The 27,768-nt window shown below is 43.2% G+C and overlaps 1 protein-coding gene across 1 annotated transcript; it reads left to right on the forward strand.

The window, feature by feature from the left end:
- FAXC (failed axon connections homolog, metaxin like GST domain containing) lies at positions 1-26,535 on the forward strand. The gene is made up of 6 exons (XM_018918167.3): positions 1-280; positions 739-874; positions 5,998-6,194; positions 13,283-13,500; positions 18,570-18,686; positions 20,224-26,535. The coding sequence occupies exons 1-6, from the start codon at positions 12-14 to the stop codon at positions 20,505-20,507; spliced, it is 1,221 nt and encodes a 406-aa protein (XP_018773712.2). The 5' UTR covers positions 1-11; the 3' UTR covers positions 20,508-26,535.
- Positions 26,536-27,768: the final 1,233 nt, after the last annotated feature.

The following is a 27,768-nucleotide window of genomic DNA, read 5'->3' on the forward strand; positions in this document are numbered from 1 at the left end:
CCGGGCGCAGGATGCTGTGGGGGGTGGGCCTGGCGGCGCCGCGCTCCTGCGTGGCGGACCTGAGCCGCAACCGCAGCCTGTCCCTGGGCTGGTGCGCGGGGCCCGAGGAGCCGCCGCCCGCCTTCTATGGGGGCGAGATCGTCGCCTTCCCGCTGTCGGGCGGCGGCGGCACCATGGCGGCGCTGGGCTCCGACTCCTGGTGGAAGAAGACGCTGTACCTGACGGGCGGAGCCCTGCTGGCCGCCGCCGCGTACCTGCTCCACGAGCTGCTGGCCATACGGTGAGGCTGCGGGGCTGCGGCGCGGGGGCTGCGGCGCTGCCAGCCCAGGGCGCTCCCCGCGGGGCCGGCGCGGCGCTCGGAGCCGCTTACACCTGAGGGGTCAGGGTGCCGAGGTCCGCCGGGTTGGGGTCTCTCCTTCACGGTGCTTTTGCCATTTATCTTTCTTTTCCCCTTTTTCCTCCGTTCGCCCTTTGCAGCAGCGCAGGAGGCGGCTCCGCGGCGAGCCCTGCGCTCGCCCCGACAGGTGGCTCTGTGGGGCTGGGCCCTCTCGCTGCCTCCGGACCCGGTTTGCAACCAAAGCCTGCAGCAGCCCCTTAAGGGCTGACGAGTGTGTTGCCGGGGCCCGCGGTTTCTCCTTTGTCTGTTTAATCTCATGCACCTGTCCGGTTTGGTTTGGTTTTGTTGTTTGTTGGTGATTTTTTTTTCTTTAATTACGTTTTTTTTTTTATTTTTGACAGGAAAGAGGAAGAGCTCGATTCGAAGGATGCTATCATACTGCATCAGTTTTCAAGGCCTAGGAATGGCGTTCCGAGTTTATCCCCGTTCTGCCTGAAAATGGAAACGTACTTGAGGATGGCTGATTTACCCTACCAGGTACATCTTGCCGTTTGCCTTTGCCTTGCAGCTCTCTGTAATTGCGTGAAATGGCACATAGGCGTCCTGCCTCTCGTTCCCCCAGTCTGTCTCACCCAGGGAGATATAAACATACACCTACAGCTAGGTGGGTTTGCCAACGTTTTTGCATCTCCAAATAAATTTAGTGTATAACCTTTAAAGATATTACTTGAATAAGATTATCTGTAGACTTAACTGGCAAAGCTAAATCAATGTTAAAATGCTGAAGTGGGAGAATAGTCTGGAGTTTATATAACACTTAATGGCACCCCAAAAGCAGAAGACTGTTTGATCCTTTAATTTCACCATGCTAAAGACACCACTATTAGACAGCTGCAGGTTCTTGTTTTTCTGGAGGCCTTATCTCTAACGCTGTCTGAGAAGAAGTACTTACCTTTTGCTTCACCTGCCATGGCTAGTGCTTCCTCCCCAGTGAAGTGAGATAGGATTGCTTTTAGAGGTCATGAATACTGCTCCTTAATTGTGTTTGTGTACATCCCTTGCCATCTTCCTGCAGGGAATGAAGCCTGAGCTACTCCAGTGAAAGAAAGCTGTGAGAGTGGACACTTGAATCTCACGGTCTTGCCCATTTACATTGGGGTTGAGTTGGGACTCAGCAAGTGTAGCACACATCTTGTGGTGTTGGCAAGCTGTGCAGCACACAGGCTCTTTGAGACACGGGATGGTTTTCTTTTTCTGTGTTTGTTAAGCACTGAATGCCTTTAAGATGATAAAATAATGATGATATATACCTAAGATCTTAGGTAGAAGAAATGTCTGGACTTCTTTTCCTTTTTTCCTCGGTAATATAAATTTGGCATTTTATTCCATAGCAAGGTGTTAGGAAGAATGTTTTGTGTAAGTCAAATTTTGTACAGCGGAAAACCAACCCTATTGCACCTTTTTTTAATGCATTTGCCATTGATATTTAGCTTCATATATGGCTAAACTCCTTTACATTGGAAGAGAAAGAAAGTCTAATCAGTACACTTTGCTTAATTCTTTAAAAGCCTGAGTTTAATGTTTTCTTACAATTCAGTGGGATTGGTATCAGGTACTTGGGAGTACTAAAGAGGAAGACTGGAAGACTTCCATCCTGTGGGATGTATTTTCCTCATTTAGGTTTACAGAACTTGCAAGATTCTGAAGCTTGAACATGTCCTTGGAGCAGGAGGACTTTGTGCACAATGCTTTTCTCAAAATAATTTGGGTAGAAATTGCACATTTGAGGGGATGACTCTCTTGGTGAGATCTGTTTTTTTTCTAATGGCAGCTGATGCAGTTCAAAGGTTTGTGATGGTCACGTTTGCTCTGGTGGAGAGTAGGTAAAGAGAGCTACATTATAAAAGATGGTTGTGACTGGACATGGTCACTTCTGAAAGATAACACAGCATTTGTGTGATTCAGGATGGAGTTTTTTGGAGAGCTCATGGTGGTCGGAAATCACACAGCTTTTTGGAGAGAGGAATTTCCAGAGGCTTTATTTCCTCCCCCTCTTTAGTTTTTGTACTGAAGGTCAGCATTACTTTTGGGTGTTGCATCTCTCTCACTATCTATGAGTTTACGAAACTGACAAGACCATCAAAAGCAACATGCCTACCTTCAGCTCTACCTCTTGTCCCTTCCTGCACATGTGGCAGCTCAGGCTGATCAGAGCTGGCCTACCTAGAGCCATGACGTTTTAGTTTATTTGGTTCTAACTCAGCTTGGTTCCCCACATGCTCTGTGGGCCATTTTGTAGGAGCAGGAATGGGTCCTGCAGGTGCTGGGAACACTAGGATGGCGCTTTTAGCCATGCTGGCTTATGTGGGCTTAAGGTGTTTGTGGGGTTACTGGCCCTCTAAAGGGTTTTAGAGGTAAATTTGGTGGTGCTGAGGACATAGCTCTTTTTTTCTGAAAGATGCAGATATTGTTTCTGTCCTTGTGTTAGGAGTGTGGTGCTGCATTGGGCTCTGTCAAGTGGAGGAAAGTATGGCTGCTGCTGTGGGATTGAGTGGGAGGGGAGCTGAAGGGGTGCTGTTCTTGGCTGGGGTCTCTTATACCCTTCTTGTAGACTTTTGTCTTGTTCCCTCATGACTGTGCTACCCTTAGGATGCTGTAGGTGACAGAAGCACGTGATGTCTGCCTGGCAGGCAGCAGGGTGGGCGTGTAGGGGGCTTCAGCAGGATCCAGAAGGAAACACCTTGCTTCCCTGCACACTGTCAGGGACCATGATGGAGAAGTGCTGCAGGAGGCAGCTGGTGCTTGTCCCAGGAAACCTGCTGTGGTCATCACCTTGCTTTGAAGGGAGGGTTCTGAAATGGGGTGAAGACCGTGAGATGGTCAGACAGCTTTTACACTTTAGTTCCTTGTGTTTATTGTGATGCATCAGACTGTTGACTATTGTGCTTTGTGTTATGCAACGTGCTTTAATGGCACATGAGGGTTGGAGTAGAATGACATATTCATTCCTACCTTACTGTGACCTGAATTTCTCCCAAAAAAATGCACTATTGTCATGTGCTTATGTTTTCTGGAATCTGCCTATCTATGTGTGAGTTTCCATGAAATATGATTTGGGCAGCCCCACCCCAGCTGCGCTGTCATAATCCCTAGCTGCATTTTCAAAACATTTGATGCTTTTCTTGGTAAGGCTTGCTTTGAAAGAGCCCTCTCTGTGTGCTCATCAAGATCTTTTGGGTATTCCTTGATTTCCTCAAGAATATGAAGGGCTGAGCCTTTATGTAATCTGATGAATAATTAGCACAGCAGGAATGTGCTGTTTTCATGCCAGGTCTCTGGAAATGGCAGCCTCCTTAGGAAAAGACATGAGTGAATGTAAAATCATAAACAGGAGTAATGGAAAATGTGAAATCTAATTTCTTCTGCATAGTACTGTAAAATTACCCTAGAAATACCTTGCGCCATTCTTTTTGTAAATTCCTTATGAATGAGATTCTGTAGAGCTATTGTTATTGTTGCTCTGCAGGCACTTAATGTACTGTGAATGAAAAGGGATATTCTTTTGGTTTGTTTTTGTTTTTTAATAATACTGTAGCTTTTTCCTGCTTAGCAGCTGGAACAATTTTTAAGTGGAAAATTGATAAATATTTGATTGTAGTTTGTATCAGCCATAAGGATGCAGAGATTTCAAGCCTAAAAATGTCTCTTTGAGAACAGTGGATACAAAAAACAGTATAACAGATTTCTCAAGAGACTTAGATTTTTCTCAGGTCACTGAAGGATATTTCCTATCTTGTTTGATAAAGCGTATGTAATGAAACACAAAAATCTTTTTAGGCAGTGTATGTGCTTGAAGAAAAGTGCAACTGAGTAATAACTTTCTTTTTTAGTGGGATGCAAATGGTATGGACTGCAGTAACTGGAAGATGCAATAAACACATCTTCAAGTCCAGTAGCTTCTGCAAACCACCAGTGTTTGTGCACAAGAAGGGAAATATCTTAATGGAAGGGCTTAATGAAGATTAAGCCAGCAATACTCAGGATCTTCTAAACATGCTGTGTAGTTCCAGGAAAACCTTGCGCTTCTGTAGTAAAGTCATAATGAAAAATTATGGAAATGTATCAGTCAGTTTCAGTGCTGAAAGGCCATTTTTGATGAAGAAGAGGTCTTGGAAGGTGGAAGGACAGGGCAGTGCTCTCCTTTCGGTTTCAGATGTTCAGCAGTTTTAGAGCTTGTGCCATGGGATTGGCCCCTGTGTCCCCCACACATGCGGGTGGGAGGGATTCAGGTGCTTTATTCACCCACACAGGGGTGAGGTGGGTGAGATGTGATACCATCAGTGTCCCTGCCATGCTGTTTGTTTGGGCACAAGCCCTGGAGGAGGCTGCAGCCAGAAGGCAATGTTTCCCAGAAGCATTACCCATTCGTTTTTGTCCGGAAGGAAGAGCCTTTAGGAATGGCTGCGTGATCCCAGTGCATTGCACATCTGCATTTGGGGTGGCAGCCAGGATGCTGGCGCTCTCAGACTGAACTGGAGGCGTGTTCTGGTGTATACTTCTTGCTGCCTTAATCTGTTTTAAGTGGATTCAGGAAGGGTAAATACATGACACTCAAACAGATCAATCTAGAGCTGCAAACCCTAAACCTCCAGCAATTAGGAGCTAGGTCCTGAAATTCTTGGGGTGACTGCCAGAGATTGAGTGCAGAGCCTTTACTGTTCAGCTTTCTGTGCTAGTTTTCATTCACTAAATAACAGGATGCGAGGATGGGAATCACAAGAAAGGAAAAAGGTTGTGCCTTGTGTCTCTGCCTTCAGGAGTAAGAGAATTGGAGACAAATGTCTGATTATGTTTTGGCAGCCAGCACGTCCTCTCATGCTTGTTACATTCTCTAATCTCTGTTTGGCTTTGTCATAGGAAAAACACCTTGCTGCTTCTGTGTGAGTGCTGTGCTGAGCAGGTATAGCAGTAATTCAGTGTTGCAGTAGTGCTGTGCTCTGCTATGCTGGGCTCTTGGGAGACCCACTTGAAACAAGTATGTCTGTAAATGTCTGAGATTTCTAAGTTTTGAAGTTGCAGAAAGCAGATTTCCCTTCCACTCATGGAATGATATGCCTTCTGGAATGATATGCCTTCATACATGCTTGTGACTGTGTGTGTGTTATCCTTGGAAGTAATGTAGCCATCTGAGTTGGGTAGTGAATTTATTTTTTTAAGGTACTTTTAACATGAAAAGTGCAAATGTGTGCAGGAACTGAATTTATTTGTGAAACCTATGATTTAAAACTTCTTTAGAATAACGGGCAGTGTCTTCTGGGAGATCTGAGCATCTCCAATCCTTAAAGAACCCAGGTATTTAAATAATAAATAATATAACTTAAATCGTATTATATCACATGGCATTCAGCATAAAAGCATGGAATACCTTGCAGAGCCTGGAAGTAATTCTGTCTGAATTTTCATGTAGGGTAAAGCTGCTGCTCTGATTGAATAGCCATTGCTACTCTAGAGTATTATTTAAAAAAAAAGATTTGTGGATTTGTTTCTTTAAGAACACAGAAAATTATCTTAAAATATTTATTCTTATTAAGACAGAACCTGAAGGGCTTTTTTTTGTTTACATATTTGTTTGTTTACTTGATTGGTTTTTTTTCCCTTAGAACTATTTTGATGGAAAACTTTCCCCTCAAGGGAAAATGCCTTGGATTGAATACAATCACAAGAAAGTATCTGGCACCGAGTTCATTATTGACTTTTTGGAAGAGAAACTTGGAGTGAATTTAAATAAACACCTTGGTCCGCATGAGAGAGCTGTTTCCAGAGCTGTGACCAAAATGGTGGAGGAGCACCTGTACTGGTAAGCTTGCATGGCAAAGCTGGCTGTGTTCCTGTGCTGTCAGATGTGGCCCTGAGCTTGGGCTTCTACACAAATGCTTTTCTCTTGCAGAAATCTTGGGTACCCAATTATTAACTTCACAACTCTCTTCATCCTCGGAAACTGCTGCTCCTTTATGTGTGCAGTGGTATGAGCCAGGGATGATTCCCTTGAACAGCTGTGCTGTGCAAGCAATGTAAAGTCAGGCCCTTTGACTGCAGCTTTGTAGAAGGAAGCAGCAGTGGGATGCTCCTCTGTTCAATGTGACTTCTCTACAGGAGCAGCCTTGTTAGTAAAAGACCAAAATAACAAGGTGGCTGAATGTATTTGTGGTTTGTGGGGTGTAGAGGAATGAATCCAGTGGTAGTGGTGAATCCAGAATATTGTGTTCTTACTTTTACTGATTTTAATTATGTGTGAGTGATTGCAGTATGGATCATTGCCTTTCCTGTAACACAGAATTCTCCTGTTGATATGGATTGTTAACAATACTGCCCATGGATAATGTCCAGTATTAGTCACAGTATCCTGAGAAGCTGAAGTATGTATATGAATGGAAAATAGAAACAGAATATTTCTGGGACTTTATGCATTTTACTGACATCTTTGAAAATAATTCCTGTGATTTCCTGTGTGCTCTACATTTCTGTCCTTCTTAAGTGCCCTTTTCAGTTTGGGCATAGAGGCATCAGGTGGACATGCACCTTGGATACTGCATTTGCTGCCTTAGTAGGCACAAGGCTTTCTCCCAGTAGTTTATTTTCTAGTATGCATTTAAGTCCTTGCTACACTAAGTTTTGCATTTATGTTGCATGTTTTTCCTTCAAAACAGTGTGTGGTTTTTAAATTGAATGCATTTACCTGCTTTTTCTTTCACCTTTTGATCGAAGATCAGCAGCAATATGTGTACATATAGTTCTTCAAATAATTTTTAGCGTCTCCTGAGAGAACCATTTTAGCACTCAGTAATTAGCATATTGAAGTGATTTGGTTTAGAAATTAAATCTTTGCCTTCCAAGAAGTGTGGCATTCACCAGTTATACCCATCTGCAGCGTCATAGCCTCCCAAACATGATACAGGCAGCCTGTAAGGTAACTTTTTTTGTTGTTCATTTTTCTGCCCTCAGTTATTGCGGCTGCCAAAAGGAGGATGAAGCCTTTTAGTCCCCTAATGCTTCATCTCCTTGCCTTAGTGTCAGTTGTTTCATGGTTCATAGATTTAAATGTGTTAAATGTATCATTACTCATGGCAGGCTTATACTGCTGTCTCAGTTACTCAGTGCTTTCCTCTGTGAAGCAGTTGTCCATCCATCCAGGCTCCCCTGGAGCTGGCTGGGCACTGCTGGACATGACATAGGCAGATGTGGAAGACAGGTATTGCAAATTCAGGCATTGGTCTGGAGAGGGGACATCTGTTTTAACAGGTGGACAAAGTTACATCAGGAACAGAGATGTGCATGCCTGGCTGTGTATCCCTGTTGCCTTTCCTGTGTAGTCACACAGAGCTGAGTTCCTCCAAGGCATGTATTTTTGCTGCAGTGCAGTAAAAACTCCAGCTGTAAGTCTTACTGTATGTCCCTCCGGCTGTACCAGAGGCTTGATATGTTGGTGAGGTTGTACCTTGCAGATTCCTGTAGTAGGCAAAGCCTGAGCCATGAAGTGTTGCAGTTGTACTGCTGTAATTCCTGGAGAAAAACTTTGCCCATCCTATACTTACATCAAAGTAAAATCAGGCTTTCACTGTGTAGGACCATATTTCTCCTTGACAGCATTGCATCTGTGGTTGTGGGATCCCTTCACATCTGTCCCTGAACCTTCCAACTAGAAGCTTAGGGCTTTTGCTTGGTGTCTTCATGTCCCATGGTGAGGAATTTGAAACAGTGATTGCCTTTCTGCAGAATGAGGTATATGGAACAAGGCCTCCAAAGCAGTGATAGATAATGTGATTCCTACTGTTTTGTGCCAGCAGCATGCAAAGTAGCTTCATCATAAATTAGTAATACTGTAGTAGATTTATTGGACAAAGAAGAAAAGTGCATCCTGTGGTGTCTCTGGGTGGAGCTAATGCTGGTGGATGCTCAGCATTTCCTCCAGAAGTGTTTAGTTTTGCCAAGCAGTGGCTCATCCTCAGCAGTTAGTATGTGTGGAAGCGACTGCTGTGGCTGGAGTTGGGAGGAGTGCGGGGCTGTTGAGAACCTCAGCATCTGGACACTTTCTCTCGGCCCCAGGCTGTGACACCCAGCAGGGCTCGGGCAGGAAGACAGAAAGTGAGCATGCCTGTTTCCATGCTGGGGTTACACCCTATCTCTGAGATGCACAAGACTGATTTGGAGCTGGTGCTGGAGCTGCAGTCCCTGGAGAAGGCAGTAAGCCATTAAGCTTTTGCTATGTTTAGTTGGCAAAAGAAAAAAAGTCCTCTAAGCTGACTGGGTGTTGAGGCGAGCCAACAGTGAAGAGGTGGAAATGAAATAATTTTGTGACTCTCACTCCAGGGCCTGGATCCAATGCAGACCTCTGTCATCTGCTATAGGGCTGCTCTGAGTTACCTCCACTGCCTGCAGTGGACCCCCAGAAACCAGTGGGGCACCCAGAGCCACCTTTGGGGAATGCGTTCGGTTTTTGGTGTAACTGCAGCACATTTGTGGGATCAGACCTCTGATTAGGAGAGGTCTGATTCTCACTTCTTCTGGAGCTGGCATGCTGGGCTCGACAATACTGCTGGGATTCAGGCCAGGCACCTCCTGGGTGCCTGTAGGGCTAGCAGTTGCTGTGAGATGCTTTCTGTCACTTCGATCTCAGGAGACAGATCTTAGGTTGGTGACACTAATGTGCTTAGTGAGAACATAAAGCCTTGAATATTCGGCTTAGGCAGACTAACTCATTAGATTGGCTGAGCTGTATTGTCAAACACAGCTGTAGTGATTTATAAATGTGTGTGTATATGTGTGATTTATAAATGTATGTGTATGTGTGTATATATATATACACTTGCAAATATATTTGACTTGTTTCTTGCTTTGTCTTTCAAGAAGCAAGTATCATATGTGATGAATGCTTGAAGTACAGGAAGAGCATAATATGATAATATGGATCTGAGAATCTGAGTTTGGTCAGTATTCAGACTTGCCAGTTGTTAAACATAAAATAATTTTATAATGTATGTATGTTTAAGTACATCAAGCCAATTTTAAGAGTAGTGTCTCCTACTGCTAACAGTGATGAGGCTTGAATGCTGCTGGTGGCTTAAAAGCCAGTTGCTCTGAGAAGTTGCACAGCAGGTGGGGTTTCTACAGCTGATTGTGCAACGCATTTGCTATAATCCTTTTGCATATCAAGAAATTCTGGTCTGCGCAGGTTCAGATAGGAAAAATAACCCCCTGTTCACATCCTTGTGAATGCTTTCCCCTTGCCTTGAAGTTCAGACAGTTTTGGGATAATCAGGCAAGCTGCTGTTGATGAGTCACTTTCTTCATCTCCTTGCCTGATTTATGTATTGAGGCCAAAGCTGCTGTTACATTTGGACTTCGGATTTACTTCACCCCTACAGCATTGCTCTTTAATGCATTATTGTTTTATTTCTACTCTAAGATTTGTACAGATGTGCTGGCACAAATATGAATGGTAATGTTTCCCAAGATGCTCCGTTCAGGCCAATATATAAGTAATTATGTCATCCCTAAATACTCCATCCATAAATACTTTGGTGTAAAATGTATAGTTATGATGTAATGAAGTAGATTATTATGTAGACTACCCAATTTCTGGCATTTCCTAACTTTTTATTGATCATACTCCACTAATGTAGTTTGAGTATAGGAGTGATGGGTGGAATTAAATGCTGAGAAGCATATTTTGGCAGAAAACACAAATTAATGAACCCTTGAATAGAATTCTTTTAACTCTCCCTGAATCAGAGCCTACTTTTTTCCTTGTTTTGTCTACTCAGAACCATTACATTTTGGAAGTAAATTCTGCGATTGTCTATTTATCTGCCTTCACTGCCCATGTAAATTCAAGATTTGGGACATATAACAATTCTGCTCATTCAAAGGGACAAGCAGATGTCTTAAGATTTGTACTTGACAGTTTAGCCTAATGCAGGATTACCTAAATTCTGTGTAGTTTTCTATTCTGTCCTAGTCATTAAGCACCTGATCTGATTTCTGCCTTGTCCAGACCCAAAGACCTTCTCTCCCAGGGCAAACAAGTGAGCTCTTGGGAACTGTATTTTTGCATTAAAGTATGGGCCAATTAGCTTGGTGGGAAACTTTGTTCATTCTGTTTTATGAAATTAAAACAATTTTGGACATGGTTGATCACTCTTGGTGCGATGCCAGCTCACTGGTGTGGTTGGAATGAGCAGGTTTAATCTTGTGCAACTGGACAATGGAATGCTGCAATGGAATTCCCGTGTTCTCTTTCTGTTTTGTTTTGGCGTCTTTTTATTGTTGCCCTTCTCCAGGCCAGGCCTGTTGTCCAGAGTAACTAAATTGTATGGCAGAGTTGCCAGATGAAGCAGGTCAGGTCCCCATCCTGGGGAATGAGGGCCTTTGCAGCAAGACAGAGCAGTGCTTTCAGAGAGCACTTCTTCTTAGCTTATTCAAATAATAAATACTAACTTAGAGATTAGGAAAAGAGCTCATTCAAAGCAGCACTGTGGAGAAGGACCTGGGGGCTCTGGTGGATGAAAAAACTGGACATGAGATGGCATCCTGGGCTGCATCAAGAGAAGTCAGGGGAGGTGATTCTCCCCTTCTACTCTGTTTGTGAGACCTCACCTCTTTCCAGCTCTGGAGTCCCCAGCATAATAAAGATCTGAACCTGTTAGAGCAGGTCCAGAGGAAGCCACAAAGATGATCAGAGGACTGGAGCACCTCTCCTGTGAAGACAGGCTGGGAGAGCTGAGGTTGTTCAGCATTGAGAGCAGAAGGCTCCAGGGAGACCTCATTGTGGCCTTCCAGTACTTAAACGGGTCTTATAAGAAAGAGGGAGAGTGACTTTTTATGTGGGTAGATAGTGATAGGACAAGGGAGAACATTTTAAAACCAAAAGAGGAGAGATGTAAAATAGATGTTAGAAAGAAGTTCTTTACTCGAAGGGTGGTGAGGCACAGGTTGCCCAGAAAATTGTGCATGCCCTATCCCTGGAAGTGTTCAAGGCCAGGCTGGATGGGACCCTGAGCAACCTAATCTAATGGGTAATAATATCTCTGCCCACAGAGTAGGCATCCTTGCAGTGGACATCTAGTTGGAAGTAGATGATTTTTAAGGTCCCTTCCAACCCAATTCATAGAATTGTAATTATTTCCTAGTGTTCACATCAAGAGGTTGTCCTGTTCAGAGTTGCTGAAGAGACCTTGTCCTTTGCCAGGCCAGAGAAACATGACTGTTGCAACATTCTGCTCTATGGAGTGCCCTTATGCCTTCAGGCTAGCCTTCTTTCCATTTGTCTTAAGTCCTGCTTTACCATTGTTCCTGGAACAGGGCAGTCTCACATCTTCCAGACAACGTCAAAGCTTTAGGACTTTCAGTAGCTCTTTACTGCTGCGTTTGTTGGCTTCACATTCCTTCTGTACTGCTGGTGCCTCTGCTAAATCTGTCTCTGATTCAAACTTTGTGTTGCTGAAACCTGCTCAATGACTTGAGTTCATCCATCAAATGTGCAGAACACCCCGTTCTGAAAGTAGGGTTGAAGCATGTGAAATGTCAGCAGGATGCTTTTGTTATAATTACACAATGCTGGAGGTTGTGGCATAATCTGTTGAGGGTCAAAGCCATCAGTAGTAGAGCAGGTACATTTTTGTTCTTCCCTGTTTATACATTTGCAGCAAAGCCTGTTCACACCTCACTGTTACTGACTTCAGTGAAACCAGTTAGAGCAGAAGGTGTTGAACTCCAGTGGACAGTGTGAGTTGAAGAAGTCGCTGGAGTTCTCCAGCAGATACTGGTTTTGGTTTTTTTTTTCCCTTTTCTTTCTTGAATTAGATGAATCACATCAGCACTAAGGAAATTATGTGAAGTAGGAAATACATACAGTGATAAAACTGAAGTCACATTCCAAACTAAAACAATGAAGCCTTGGAATGGCTTGGATTGGAATACGTATATCAATTCCCAGTGTTTCTGAGACCCCACAGGCTTCCTGTGTTTATCTTGTCTACTTTGAGATGTCTTTAGCTGTTTTTCCAACAACCCTTGAACTTGGTGAGAAAAGTTCACATATATGGTCTTTTTGGTTTATTTGTAATTTCTGAAGATGCTGGATATTAACAAAGTTAATTTTTTATAGGTTTCTGGAGCAAAAAATCAAGATATGTTTGCCTATAATATTAATAAAGAGCAAAAACTAATGTGGGAAACAAAAATTTAAACTGATGAGACAAATTTTATAAAAAGACTTTTTAAAGGATATTATTTGCCTTTTAATGAAGCATGGAACGCAACAGAGTCCTTTTCAAATGTCTCTCTCATAAAATCTGCATTTTCAAGAGAGGAAACTGTACAGAGGAAAACCAACCTAATAACCACTACCTCTTAATTTTTAATGTTATATTTTAAAAAAGATTGTGTTATTCTTAGTTTCTGAAGATAAATCTTCTGAAAAATTACTGCTTCAGTATTTATGTTGGAGCAAAGTTACTGCTTGCCTAAGTGTCAGCAGCGTAGAAAGGAGAAAGGTTGATGGGAAAGATTGATTTTCCAGGAGGGCTTTTGTTTTGTTGTTGTTTTGCCCAGGTCTGTGCAATCACTCGTCTTTATCTAATAAATGCAATTTGTTACAGGAGTTTAGCAGAATCCTGCAGCTTTTACTTTATATTTCAACATGAATCTTGTTTTCTCCTGAAGCGAGTCATGATTTAATGAGAGAATAAGCACTGGGCAGTCTGCCTAAGTACTGTAAAGTGAGTTTGCTCTGCTGGTGCTCTGAGTTGCCTCAGAGTCTGCTGTTTATGGAAGCTACCTCTCCATCAGGGCAGTGAGCACCTGCCTGGCCTCTGTGTGAGCCTCTGCTGGGTGGTGTTGGGCTCTCTAGGGATTACACTGCTATAATTTCTTTCTGCATCCTTCCAGGACTTTAGCTTATTGCCAGTGGGTGGAAAATCTTCACGAGACGCAAAAGATGGTTTCACTTTTCGGCCCTTTCAGCGACTTGCTGAAGTGGATCTTCTGCCATCTGACCAAAGGGATCGTGAAGCGGGAGATGTACGGCCATGGCATCGGGCGCTTCTCGGAGGAGGAGATGTACACGCTGATGGAGAAGGACATGCGGACTCTGGCAGGCCTCCTGGGTAAGGTACAGCGAGTTATGGTGCTCTGTTCACAGCCCCTCTCTCCACAGGGTGGAACTGACCTCCAGTGCTTCCTGACAGCTTGATCGCACACAAATAATCTCATTTTGGCAGAAGATAGGGGCTTTCATTTAGTGCCTTCCTTGCTCTGGCAGAGACACTGTTTTCTTTTCCCACTGTTTGCTGCCAAATTGTGTGTCTAGAGGCATGAGAGGCTTCCTTCTCTGAGCACAGAGTTTGTGTGTTTAGAGCAGCAAACTGTGGCCTGCTGTTTTGGAAGAGCATTTAGTGATATGACATGAGGAAAATGCAGTGTTTAGTTCTGCAAATGAAGACTCTTTATACCTTTTCTGGGGCCTGGGCAGTCAGTCTCATTTTTTATTTCCTGGTTATATTTCCTTTCCTGGTTTTTATTTGTGGCTGTTTGGCAGAGTGCTCTGAGGCTGGCGTTTGAAAAGCCCTTGCTGATGTTATTTTGATGAGCTGAACTTTGTTGTGTTTGATTGGTGTCAGCAGCTTTATTCAAAGCTCCCAGTGGGAGATGGTTCTATGCTGTCAAAATACATGTGTTTAAGATTCTTGGTTATCTTGGGTGGATCCCATATAATTTGTCATAAGGTTGACTTCAATTAACTAGAAGTGAATTACATGAACCTCATTTCTGTTGTGTGGCTCAGGTTGAAATATGCACTGGAACTGTTTTGCACTGTGCTTCTTGCCTTCTGCTCCACTGAGAGCTAAGCATACTGTGCATCTGTGTAAGACTTGCATTTTGAGGAATTGCTGTGATGCAGGTTGTCATTTTCCTTGAGGTTATGTCTCTCTTATGGGAGAAACCAAGAGAGATGGTACCTGTGTTGTTCCCTATAACAGTTGCTTTAAAGAGGTGGCTGAGTGGAGGACAGGAGGATACCTCCCTGCCCTGTGCTCCAGGGGGACACACTACCCATGCTCTAAAGAGGCAAGTGTGGAGTGGATGAAAGGAACAAGCGGGGAGAGCCCAGCAGAAGGCAGAAGCTAAGTACTTGCTGAGAAAGAGAAGCAAAAAACAAGCTGCTGGACTTCCAAGCTGTTTTGGAAAGGAAGGCATTTGCAGTGGACCCAGATGTAGAGTTTTCTATAACTTTGTTTTCTGAAACAAACCTTTGAGTTACTGGACTGGGAATAGGGTGGAAAAAACCCCATGAGGTGCCTGGACACAATGGGCAAGGGGAAGATTTGTTGACAGCTCCTCTTTTGACAGCACTTTCTTATGCTGCATTTTGTTTGTTAACAGGAACAATTTATCTATTCTAGTGTCTCTTCAGAGAAAATCTGTTGTTTGGAGATTAGAAGTCGCTTTTCTTTGAGAGGGAGGAAGGGAGGGAGCAATTTATTTTAGAAGAGGAAATCTGGTCATACCTGCTGCAGAGCTGTGGCTAGCTTCAGGTGCTCTCCTCTGTGGGACTACAGGTGTTGCAGTTTTGAGATTGGCACTGTGTGGTTCCATGTTCATCACAAGGAGGAGTGGGGCTGGGACAGAAGCTGGACCAAGTTCTTAGAAGCTTAGCAAAGCCCCCTTGCTCTGGCTAGACAACTTTCTGGCTGAAAGGAGTGGCAGTGGATATGTCTGTGCTAAAGTCATCCCTGTCTACCAAGAGCAGACAGAACCTTCAAGAGAAAACTAAAACATGTGCCTGAGTACCTGTAAAAGTATCTTGATTTGCTTATTTCTCTGTAGTCTATACTGACACTGAGATTTGTAAGTTTTCAAGTTCAAAGAGATAATTTAATCATCTAGACAGATCTCTGTGGATCGGACTGCTTGACTGCTGTCATGAGGCCTGTGCCTTTTTGCTGGCTTGGGGATGGCTTTCTGAAAGCCATCTAGTTTTAATTATGAGATTTCAGCAGGTAGAGGTGCTACCATGTTTTGCTGACAGATGTTAGTTTAAATCTGTTCAAAACTGGACTTGTTTCAAATGAGAGTTTGATTCTAGCTTGCAGACAAATTATCTTCCTACTTCTTTCACCCTTCTTGGGTAGCTTGGGTCATCTCCCTGTGAAGGTAAATGCTATAATCAGTCTTTGGCTTTTATAGAAAATGTACTGAAAATTCTCAAGCACTTCTTCACTATATCAAATTTTTAATTGTATTATACATATGTTACTAGCAGAGTTTTTCTTCTTAACTCCAGATTGTTGTTGAGATTATGCCTGTGTACTTCAGAAAGCCTTGATGGCTGTTTGCTGTATTCCCGTTATTTTATTATATTACCAGCTGAATATTGTACATTTTTTTCATCTTCCCCTCTGAAGTGGATGTCAGATTGGTCAGTGTGCAGTTACATGAATAATTTTATTTCCCCTTTTGATTATTGGTGATTTTGTCTACTTTTCTGTAATTGCCTTAATTTTCATTAACTTCACTATACTTATGTTTTTTTTCCAGCTGTCTGTTTATGGTAGGGTCGAGGTAACTGTGACCTCGAGGTGGTATCCTGGAATGGGGGCAGGAGGTGGGATGAAGACTTCCAGCCTGACTGGAGGCTCCTCTGTTTCAAAGGGGGAAGGAGAAGGCAGTCAGCTTACTGCCTGCACAGTCTTTGTGAGATTCCCCTCCATATATATGTACCCAAGTTTTTTTTCCAGAAGGGAAAGTAGTTGAGATTTTGGCTGTTAGCTTAAGAGCTTAAAAACAATGCCTATGGTGCAGAATTGCTGCACATACCAAACTGTAGCTGTCAGTCATCAGGAATATCAGATTAATGCTCCCCTTTTTTAACAAGGACCACTCACATAGGAACAAGAATAACTTTTAGTTCTAAGAGCTGCTTCCAGAGGATGATAACTTTGCAGCTGTCAGTTCTTATAACATTAATTTTGGCATTCCCAATAACATCTTTGGTGCTTTTTTATTTTCTTTATTTTTATTTCTGACAATGATTTTTCTATCTCCCTTATATCCATTTCTCTGACAGATTCCTCCAGGTCTTATAAACAGGGAAATTGGAACTAATCCCCCTGTGATGGATCAGCCTATCCCATTGGTATCACCTTTCTCTCTGTCCTGCAGTCTTTAAACCACAAATGTAATTTCCTTGTATTGTAGCAGTTTCCTACTGCCTGGTAATAGTGTAAGAAAGTGTGGGGAATAAGCACATGAATTAGCAATATGTAAAAAGACAATTTTGGTAATTGTTTAGAAGAGGCAAGTGAGTGGCCATAAATCTGTTGGTGCCCTCTCAGCTCTCTGCCTCTCAGGCTCTTTGGTAGTGAGGATTTTGAGCAGGGAGGTGCAGGCCAGCAGCTTCCTGAAGGGCAGGGGTGCTCAGAGCTGAGAACTCAGAGGTCAGACTAACCTGGATCTGCGCCTCTAAAGTTAGTTAAGTGCCCTGTGGCAGCCTGCAAGTGCTGTACCTGCCTCTGTGGATGTGTGCAGGCCTGTGTCCCACAGATCTGCTTCTTGCTGGGGTTTCTTAACCCTATGTTAAAGTAGCTGCTTTTGAATCCTCTGGTCCATGCATTTGTAAACAGTGGTGTTGGGTACTCTCAAATTCCTGGGAATTCAGTACAAAATTGATCCAAGTCCAGTGTGACTAGGTGATTTCATTTCTGTTGGATTAGCCAGGGGATGCAGAGAAGTGTTTGAGATGATCAGTGCTATGGCAGCCTGGATGTGACAGACACTGTGTAATCTTGCCTAAAAACAGACACAGAGATACTGGTCTATCAAAAAGTCTTCTGGACTAAAGTTGCACTGGAAGTTTTGAGAACACATTGGGAAGAAAACATGCACAGTTGCCATATTTTGTGGAGGAGCATGGCTTAAAATGAGATTTGGAGTTTTATGACCCCACGGTTTTATTTTCTCTTCTTGCTCTTTGTTTCCATGCACCTGAAGGTGTGGGGTGTTGTGCCTGGGAAACCAGAGGGTGGGATGGTTTAGCCCTCACTCAGAGCCTGCTTTAGTTGTAGCAAGGTGGAAATGGCAGTATTTCTTCCCAGTACGTCACCACTATGGATTGAATCTCAAGACCTGGTTATATGGTGCTAAATTCCTGCTGTTGGCATGTAAGTGTGGTTTAGGGACCAATTTTTGAGCTGTGTTTGAGATTGATGAGTGCTTAGGTGTTAGAGAAATACCTAAAAGACACAACATTTACCCTGTACAGAGTTTTCAAACAATAAATTGATGGAACTGTGGAAGGAGCTGGGGAGAGTTAACTGCATGTTCAAATGACATCTGACAGGTCAGAGAAGATTATTGTTACTGTGTGTTCCTGAGCACTGTTTTGCTGTGCTCTTGTGCAGGGGATTGGGAGCATTCCTTGTACTGTACTCTGGAATTTGATGCATTTTACACTGGACAGTTCCTCTGGACTTGCTCAATAAACCGAACATTGAATAACCTGCTGAATTACAGGCAGCTTGGAAGAATGTCCTGGGGAGATGGGATAACTGGATTTTGAGAATTTGATTAGGTGCCACATTTCACAGAGTTAATGGCACTTTGGGCCAAGGCAGGAGCAGTGCAACCAGCTAACCTGACCTCTGCAATACTTCATCTTTTACTGTGTGCTCTGTGCCTGGTCTTTGTTCCAAGTCTTCTTCCTGTGATGTGAAAACAAGTCTACAGTGCATGTTTTGTTCCAAACAGTGGCTTTGAAACATGTATTTTCTTCCCTTAGTTAGTTACCCATCTGTTTGTGCTGTGGTGGCCATTTAGGATCATCATGATATTGGGGTGCTCAGAGATGTAAAGCAGAACTGCTGTGAGGAGCAGACATGTCCCTCCACTGCACCAGGCCAGTCCCAAAGGGCTGCTGCTTCACTTAGTGCCTGATGTGCCTCTGATTTCTCCCTGTCAGGGGTTAGTGGGGGTGAGGGCACTGCAGTGGTGGTGTGTGAGAGGACCTGTCCACTCCTGCCCACGGCTTTGTCCTCTTCCTGGAGATGCAGGTTATTTCTGAGCACTTGCTGCAGGTCTGACTGGTGCATCCATTTAATCCTGAACAAATAGGGATTTTTTTTTTTCATTTGGCAAAAAGTGACGTCCAGTCAAGAAATGTTTGCTGTTGTATTTGCAGGTGACAAGAAGTACATTATGGGATCAACTGTTTCCACTGTTGATGCCACTGTCTTTGGGCATCTGGCACAGGCAATGTGGACATTACCAGGGACTCGACCAGAGAGACTAATCAAAGGTAAGAAAGCTTAGTGACCTCTGATTAAAAGCTCTTGGTGGCATTTTTCACATCTAAACTTGGAGTACCTTGGAAGGACATTTTGAAGACTGCAGTACTTCAGCAGACTTTTCTTGCCTTTGATGTAGCATTTGTATCCTGTAATATTGTTTTCTCTTAAAATTCTTTGTTTTCTCTTTAATGTTCTACACAGTAATTGTTTTTATTTCTGTACTTGATCTTTTCCCTGTTTAACGTGGCAAAGCCTTAAAGCTTTTAAGGAGTGTATGCTGGGTATGAGAAAACAGAAGATGAGCCATTAGCCAAATTCTACTGAGCTGAGTACTTTCCTTGATAGTAGAACTGCAAGTGCTGTTGTCTCACTGAAATTATAGCCTTTGCTGTTCCTGAAGATGCCAGGCAAGGAAGAAATCCAGCTTGGCTTTGGAGTCACTTTGCTTTTGCATGAATTGGAAGCCAACATACCCCTCCTCTCCACAGAGGGTTGTTCTTTGGTTTGGTTCTTTGTTGTGGGATAAAGTATCTTTGTATCCGTTTTCATAGTAAAACAACACAGCATGAAAAATGGGAAGAGCTGAGGAGGAAAGAGATGTAAAATAGTGTAAAAGGAGTGATTCTGACCTGTAAACCTACTCTGTGGAAGACACCTCTGCTAAACCTGTGGTGAAGAGGCACAGGCTTACTCTTTTCCTCAGATAATGAGGAAAGGATATAAATATTGGCTATGCAGTTCTTCCCTTGATGTCTGGGGCATCACAGGTAAAATTCTGAAGGGCTCAGGGCTGTCTAGAAGGATTACTATTGAATTAGTTCATCTCTAATGAAAATAAATAGAAGCTAATATTTTGAAATACCCAAGCAGTGTGGTTGATTCTCTGTACCTATCAAACTACTTATGCTGTCATGAGTACAGGTTTTATATTCACCGCCCCTTTGACACGCTGTTAATTCTTTTTTGAGATTCTTTAATTTCTTTTTTGATTTTTAAAATGATTTATTCTGTAAGCATACATATATTTATAAACAAAGCATAAGATACTAGGGCTGGGAGCAATAGGAGTGAGCCGGTGGCCATATTAAATGTGAATTTATGTTGCGGACAACGCTGCCATCTGGTGGTGAAAACCCCACATTCCCTGTATTTAATAAGCAAACTGTGCCATCTATAAAATCAAATTCCGTCTTTAGGAACCAGGTGTTTGCAATTAAGCAAAAAGTTTTACTACAGAAACCTTACAGTATTAGTGTCTTGTCTTGATTTCTTTTTTTAGAGGTTGAATTTGGGATACTTACTTTGCTATTTGTGTGAATGTGCATTTGTGTTTATTCATGTGTAACCCTTCTTGTTTTATGTTGTTACATTAAAATTAAAAACAGCTGCTAAGAGGATTGATGGCATCTTGGAATTTTGAAACTTCTTTGGAAAGGTCCTACACAGTTTGTTTCCAAACACAGCTAATGCGTTTTTGCATCATCAGGTGAGTTAGAGCATTATTGCCTGGATATATTTACTGAAGTCTGTTGTGTTGTGTTGCAGGTGAACTGATTAACCTTGCTATGTATTGTGAAAGAATAAGGAGGAAATTTTGGCCAGAATGGCACCATGATGATGACAACACTCTGTATGAATCTGAGGAAAGCAGCGAAGCAAGCAAGACTTACTCCCCTTTGCAGGACTTTAGTTTTTATTCAAGGACAGAAACATTTGATGAGGAAGGGAACAGTATTTCCCAAACCCCTGACACAGATTACACTGGACATTCCCTCTTTGACTCAGACGTGGACATGGATGAGTACAGAGATCATGAACAATGCAAGTGATGTGTACAAGTGTCTCCCATTGTGCAGATAAGCTGTTTCTTGGGATCACTCTGATTTGTTTTCTCCTTCAGGTCAGGAAGAGGTTTATACCACTTTGGAAGAGACCATTGTGCTTGATTCAGCTGTCACATACTGCTTGGACTATTTCAGCCGTATTTTGTTTTGTGTAATTGTTCAGGTGGACCAAGGTAAACACATTTAAAACACATGTGGGCAAACTGGAGGTCTAGAGGGCAGCAGGACCTTTCAGCCTATCTTTGTTCATGTTCAAAACCAGATCCCCCATTGAAGTGGGATGAACTTCTGGGAAGTGGAGCATTTGTCACAACTGGTTTGTGTTGTTATGTTACCTTTACAGCAGTGGGTTGAGGACAGGAATGGAAGAGGTATGATTGGCAGAGTTTTCTTCTGTGGAAGAGAATGATGGATGCTGTAATGAAAAGGCCCTGATGGTGTTGGTTGACTGCCATGTCGATATAAGTCAATTGTGTGCTGAGGTGCATCAGATTCATGCAGCACCCTGTCCTGTATCAGCAGTAGTGTGGCCAGCAGGACCAGGGCAGTGATTGGCCCCCTGTCTCAGCACTGGTGAGACTGCACCCTGAGCCCTGTGTTCTGTTGTGGGCCCTACACTACAAGAACGTCGTTGAGGTGCTGGAGCATGTCCAGAGAAGGACAATAAAGCTGGTGAAAGGAACTGGAACACAAGTCTTGTGAGGAGCAGCTGAGGGAGATGGGGTGTTTAGCCTGGAGAAAAGGAGTCTCAGGAGAGACCTTATTGTTCTCTATGACTGCCTGAAGGGAGGTTGTAGCAAGGTGGGAGTTGGTCTCTTCTCCCAGGTAACAAGCTCTAGGATAAGAGAAATGGCCTCAAGGTGTGCCAGGGGAGGTTTGGATTGGATATTGAGAAAACAGGCTGCCCAGTCACCACTCCTGGAGATATTTAAAAGCCACGTAGATGTGGCACTTCAGGGACATTGTTTGGTGGTGGACTTGGTAGTGCTAAAGTTTTAACCAAGTGGACTTGGTAGGTTAAAACTTGAACTTGATGATCTCAAAGGTCTTTTCCAGCTGAAAAAGTTTGTGTGATATGGCAAAGTTTCAGGGGAATTTTATTTGATAGCTACCCATACTTTGGTTATTACAGGGTCTGCAGGAAAGAACTGCTCCCAGTTCTTTTGGAGACAGTCAGGGAAGGATGGAGGAAAACATAATCCTGCAGAATGGAGCTGGTTAGTGTTTCTTGTTCTTTGCAGAAGGTTGAAATCACTACTCTAGAATACTTTATTGCAGGAGGGAGATGTCAGTGTTAACTCATCTGGAATATGTGCTGGTCAAATTTCTTCTGTATTTTTTAATTATTATTATGTTTTTACTCCCTGCCCATGGCTGCTGTCTGCTATTTCTAGGCAAGGCTAAAGAGCTGGGATTTTCTGCTGAAAGTCTGGTGTGTCTCAGCAGTGGATGCTTTGTGTTCTTTACCAACAGACATAGCAAATCCATGAAGGTTGAAAAGCAGTTTGAGGTATTAGTAGGCATGGGACACTGTGTAGCTGCGAGATGTTGGCCCAGGCAATTGAATGGTTTATAGCTGCCTAGGGAGGTGCTTCAGGGGGTGCTGGCCTCTGTGCTGGCTTGCAGTTCACAGTCCCTAAAGCTGATGCACAGGAGGAGGTGAGATGGGACAGTTCTTTCAGCACTGCCATGTGTGGGGGGAAATTCAGATACTGAAAGCATGACCAGAATTTACTTTAAATTGCCTTTGCTGACATATCTGTGGATCTGGATCCCAAAATGATTGCACAGGTTCTGACATGCTTCATGTTCATGTCTCCCTAAATGCAGGTTAGAGATGAGAATAAATCCATTGGACTTACTCACAGCTCTGAAGTTGAGCATGTATTTCAGTGTTGCTTGGCCATGATTAGTTGATTTTGGTAGAGAGAGAGCATATCAAACATACTGAGCTGTTGTGTTTTTAAATATGCATATAAAATTGGGTATTTGAGTGCAGACTTTGTTGGGGGCCTATTTTAATTATGGCATTCTCAGTGACTTACAGTTAGATGAATCAGGATCCCTCAGCAATTTTTTTATAATGTGTTGGTTGTACCAAATGTTCTAGGAGCAGACAGGGCAGACAACTGCTTTAGGATGTTAATTGTTGGTAGTTGTAGTGAATGTGGAGCTTGAAATAACTCCAACACTCAAAGAATTGCTTGCTCCCTGGGATCCTGGAGTGCCTCCTGCAGAGGAAAGCGCCTGCTCTGGAGAAACTTGGAGTTAGCCTTGGCTTTGAAAGCAGGGACATGTTTGTCTGCACTGAAACCCCAGGTCTGTTCATGCATGGGAGCCACTGCAGTGAGAGCTGACAGGTTTGGTGTGAATTTGCACCTGTTTCCACAATTCCCTAGGCATGTCCTTGAAGCCTTGTTCCAGTCAATATTGTGGGAAAGTATTAATGGCAACGTAAACCAAAACTGAGGAGAAAGATATCATCCAGTTACTTGGGACCCTTCTCAGGAAACTAAGCACAAAAATAAGGCGCAAGAAGATAAGTCTTGGTCTTGAAAGTGCAGAGGTGGTGGCTTGGGTAACTCCACAGCCAACTCAGGAGAGATTTTATTTGCAAAAATGTAGGTATTGATATTCTGAATAAAAGGAATCTGCATCAAAAAGCTCCTGTTTAAAATCATTAGTGTGTTGGAAATTCTGATGGAGATGTTTTCATTCATTTACTGATGCATGTTTGAAGGCTGTGCTTTCTCTATTTGTTCAGCATTGCAAGGTGTGCTTGCAGCAGATGAGTCCCAGTCATTAAAAGACCATTAAAGGATAGTCAGACCTCTTTAAAAGGATTCAATCCATACATTTTCTTTTGAAAACTGTCTTGGTAAATTGTCGTGGGGAAACAAACAAACAAAAAGTTAACAAAAAAAAAGTATTCATTTATTTTGGTTTGCATCGGAAAAAAAAAAAAATTCTTAAAAAGGGAACAATTGTTTTTGACTACCCAAAATTTTGCTAAAAGAACATTTTCTTAGTCCTGCAGTCTTTTTTTTTCCCATTCCATCATATCTGTTTTTAATGTTAGTGCTGAGGGGCTGTACAGAACTAAAAATAGTCAGCATCTCAATTTCCTTTTGGTTTTTTTTCCTTTTTCTTGTTTTGCCTCCCTCACTGATCAAAATTGTGAGGGAGTCCATTGTAGGGATGCTGGAGATCCTGACGGTGCTGCTGTGGGGGTTGAGGTTCAGCAGGTGTCTCTGCAGCCATGAAACCTGGGACAGCTGTGGATTGCCAGCTGCCCAGCAGGTGAGCTGGGATAGCAGCTTCTGCCAGGAGCTGGAGGCTGATGGATGCCAGCACATCATGTCTGAGGTGACACAGACCACAAGAGGTTTTCCCTGGCTCAGGTCCTTCTGCCACAGCCAGAAACTCACTGTAGGGTGATGTTAGGAAGGGTTCAGGGGCCACTGTTGCTCTGGATGGGTGGGACCCCTGCCCCGCTTATGAGCTAGAGCATGAGCCCAAATCCTAGTGAGCAGACAGGACTGTTCCTCCTGGTTACTTGACCCTAAATACTGCCAAAGGCTGAGTACTGCCTTTGTGTTTCCACAGTGCTGCTTTAAAGGAATGAGTAATTGGTCTGCCCCTCATTTGGCGAATGGAATTCAAAGCCAGCCCTGCATTTCCAATGGAGTTAGATTTGAAGCAGTCTGATGGTTTCTTTTCATGTGAATGGCAGTGTTTGACTGTGTGACACTCTGTCATGTCAGAAGGGATTTGTTTACCCCTGTCGGTCTCATTGGCTCTGTCAGCAGAGCTCACTGTTACCGAGTGGGGGAAACAGGCGCCGGGATGTATAGGTCCTACAGAAATCCTGCAAATGTGGTGTTTGATTTAAAAACCAAACTGAACCTGATGTTTCAGATCTGGAGGACTGTTTCCATCCAATTATAGCACTGCAAGTAACACATTTTGATCTTTAAAACCTTGGCAATGTCCCTCCAGATCTATATTCTCTTTGAAAAAATACTGCCTGAAATATTTCTGCAGCAACAGTTCAGGCACAAATTTGCTTTTGTCAGTGATGTCTGCTCAAGTAATCATGACAGTTTCATACTGTTTTCCTTGAAAGGCCTGTATCTGTCAGATGCTAAGCCTTACAAAATATTGCCTGCTGGAAAAGCGTGTTATGTGCAGATTTATGCAGGGCAGCTCACCAAGTGAAATTTCTGTGGCAGGGGATGAATTCAAGTGGGTCTTGTCCTTAGATGTTTGAATAAGAATTTGAAGCTGTTTTTTGACAAGTAGCTGTTTGGCCTAATGCTCCTTCCCTCCCCAAATACTGCGAAATCATGATTTAGACATGTGATGCTAATGAAGCAAATTATGCTCTCTAAATGTAGAATTAAGTTGGATGGTCCAGTAGCTGGGATATGGCAATGGGTCCCCATAGGTGTGAGTCATGGCTATACCTCTCAGCAGCCGTGATCCGGAGCAGCGTGCAGGTTGTACTGTTTAATCCCACGGAACCAGAGGACTAGAGGTAACTCTGAATACTGCAGTGCCTTTCAGCAGTTATCAGTGCTATGGGGTATCCATGTGTGCTGTGTCTTGGGTATTCCCTAGTGCTGGGTGGACTGTGCAGGGGCTCATTGTGGTAGCTGTGCTCCTATGGGGCATCAGCCTGCTGTCATCCTGTGGCTGAGCTGCAGAGACAAGGCTCTCTTTGGGAGCGAGCCTTGGCAGTAAGCAGAGCTTTGAGTCTGCTGGGGAACGTGGGCTGTTGTACTGGTGTCCTGTGGAGGGAAGTTCCCCCACACTGCACATGTGCATTTCATTTTCAGGCCAGTGACCCCAGTCTTCACAGCTTTGCCTTGGTGGAGAGAAGGGTTGCAACAGGAATCAGCTCTGGTTTGGGGCAGTCCTCTCTTTGATGGCCACTGGGGAGGGCTTTGTCTGTGTTCATTCCTTATGGACATGCCCCAGTGTGAAATACTTCTTAGCAGAGGTTTCTGCAGCTCTCTGAGCAATTTGGAAAGTTAAATGGTGTTAGTCTGTGTACAGCACAGGAATTCCAGTCACTGAAAACACTGTGTGTCACTACAGTGTTAAACTCTTAGTTCTGTGTCCTGGTTGCACCACTCCCAGGTTTTTCAAGGCCAAGGAGATCCTTACAGGCTTTGGGTCAGACTTCAGCATAAAAAGGTTTGTGGGATTTCATGTAATGATTTACACATTCAGCTCAACAAGTTACAGCTGAAACATATGCTTCCAAAAGGCATTCGAGTTTTGCAGAATAAATAAAATCCTGCTCCACTTTGAAGTTGTTGACAAAAGTGCCATTTGCTTCAGTGGTGCTGGAGTTTCCAACAGAGCTTCCAAGTGACCCCGAAATTACCACTTCTCTCATTTCTGTCTAATTATACTTAAGTAAAATTTTGCTTTATTGGGGACAGTAAGGCAAACAAGATGTGACTGTTGTTCTTTTTTAAGCTCCCTTAAAAAGTGCTCTTTTTGTCTGCACTGGTCACATTGGTATTTTCACTGGGCACTATTGTGTGTGTTCTTCTCTCACCTCTTAATTTGTTCTTCTGACTTATCTTTTCTCAAATGTACAAGTTCTTATTTTTCAGGATACTTGAAGAATGCAAGTCCCAAAGACAGGGGTGTGCAATCCAGCAAGAATAAGTGTATGTAGATGTATATGGGCAAGGGATATATCCAGCTAGCTGCAGTGTACGAGGTTTAACTAACAAAATGAAGCAACACATTTCTTAATGGGAACTCTGATGCTGCAGCTGCATTATGTTGTTTGTCTGTGAACTACACGAGACATACATTATTTTAGCACTGTTATTACTAGTTTATAAAGCCATATTTAAAATTGTACACTTAATTGTAACATAACTCTAAATTGTGCACTGTGTTGATCAATGTACATATATATGAAGATCTGTATATTTTGTCTTTATGCTGTATGTCATTGGTGTGTAAATTATACCTAATGGATCTAAAATACCTTTCTGGTTCATGTCCTTATTCTGTGTCTGTGCTTTCTGTGGAGCTGTGAACAGCTGAGATTTGCTCTCTTGAGAGTAGGGATTGCATGAAACTTTAATGACCAGTCAGCTAAGTCCTCATCTCCCCAGGCAAATACTTTAGCCGCCAGCATTGTTTGAATGGAGTCATTCTGTCACTGATCCCCTCCCCTTGACACTCAGGAAGGATTTCAGGGCGTAGCACAAGAGGAAGGACTGACATAAACTTGGGTGTGAGGAGGGGTCCCTGCTCTCTTCGCTCTGTTTTTATGGCTACTGCTACCAGTGGGAAAATAAGTAATCCTGAGAAGGCAGGAGTGCAGAACCTTTAAGGTCTTTGCTCAGGGAACTGTGGTAGCTAGTTGCTCTTGTTGACAATTTTGAAAAATATAGTGAAAGTCCTTAGACAGGCTTAGTGTGCTGGCCCAAATGCAGCAGAGGGGGTGCGTGACAGGAGATGTGACCTGGCTGGAACAAATGCAGGGCAACAGCAGGCAGGCAATATGGGTGCAAAACTATACACAGGTCTTTCAAACCTCACAGAGGCCTGACATCAAGTCCAGCTTCCTAACTGATTGTGTCAGTGTTGCATTAAAAAAACAAAAGAAATCCCAAAAGACCCAACCTAACCTACCAAAAATACCAAACACATCCCCCCAAAAAAACCCGAAGACAAGTCAAGCCCAAGCCTGTTAGTACCATTCTAGTAGGTTTTTAGCTCCTTTCACTGCCTTAAACTTTTATGGTTGGTGAGGTTGTTATAGACTTTTTCTCCCCATGAAGGCTAGAAATTTCTGACCTCAGTGTTTAGTAAACACTGAGGTCAGAAACGTGGACCTATGGAAACATTAAATATTGCAAGCTTGGAAGAGATGGCAGCCAAAGCAGTCCTGTCAAGTTCAGGGGTCTCTCTATTCCAGTGAATTTCTGTGTTGGCAAAATACTCACAAACTCTGTTTATCCTCTACTCCCAAAAACTTTAAATTGCAGCTGTGAGAAATATTCTGGATGCTACACAGTAGTTCTGGGCCATATGGGCACACACAGCTGCTTACTGCAGCCTTGTCAGTGGGAATTTGGTCAATTATAGTAACTGGTGGTAAACCTGATCCTTACTTCAGAGAGTGCTGCAAAAAAGGTGAGGGTGGGTGGCTGTGTTCTCTGCATGAGGAGATGGAGGTAGGCACACGGTCCAAGAGTGCCCCAGGATAACA

Source organism: Serinus canaria, chromosome 3 (assembly GCF_022539315.1).
Source record: "Serinus canaria isolate serCan28SL12 chromosome 3, serCan2020, whole genome shotgun sequence".
NCBI lineage: Eukaryota > Metazoa > Chordata > Aves > Passeriformes > Fringillidae > Serinus > Serinus canaria.

What these genes read in the sequence shown, in the direction of transcription:
- FAXC (XM_018918167.3), top strand. Translation starts at nt 12, where the DNA reads ATGCTGTGGGGGGTGGGCCTGGCGGCGCCGCGCTCCTGCGTGGCGGAC. An exon ending in GTGGAGGAGCACCTGTACTG is followed by an intron (nt 6,195 to 13,282) that starts GTAAGCTTGCAT and finishes GCATCCTTCCAG; the next exon opens with GACTTTAGCTTATTGCCAGT. An exon ending in ACCAGAGAGACTAATCAAAG is followed by an intron (nt 18,687 to 20,223) that starts GTAAGAAAGCTT and finishes GTTGTGTTGCAG; the next exon opens with GTGAACTGATTAACCTTGCT.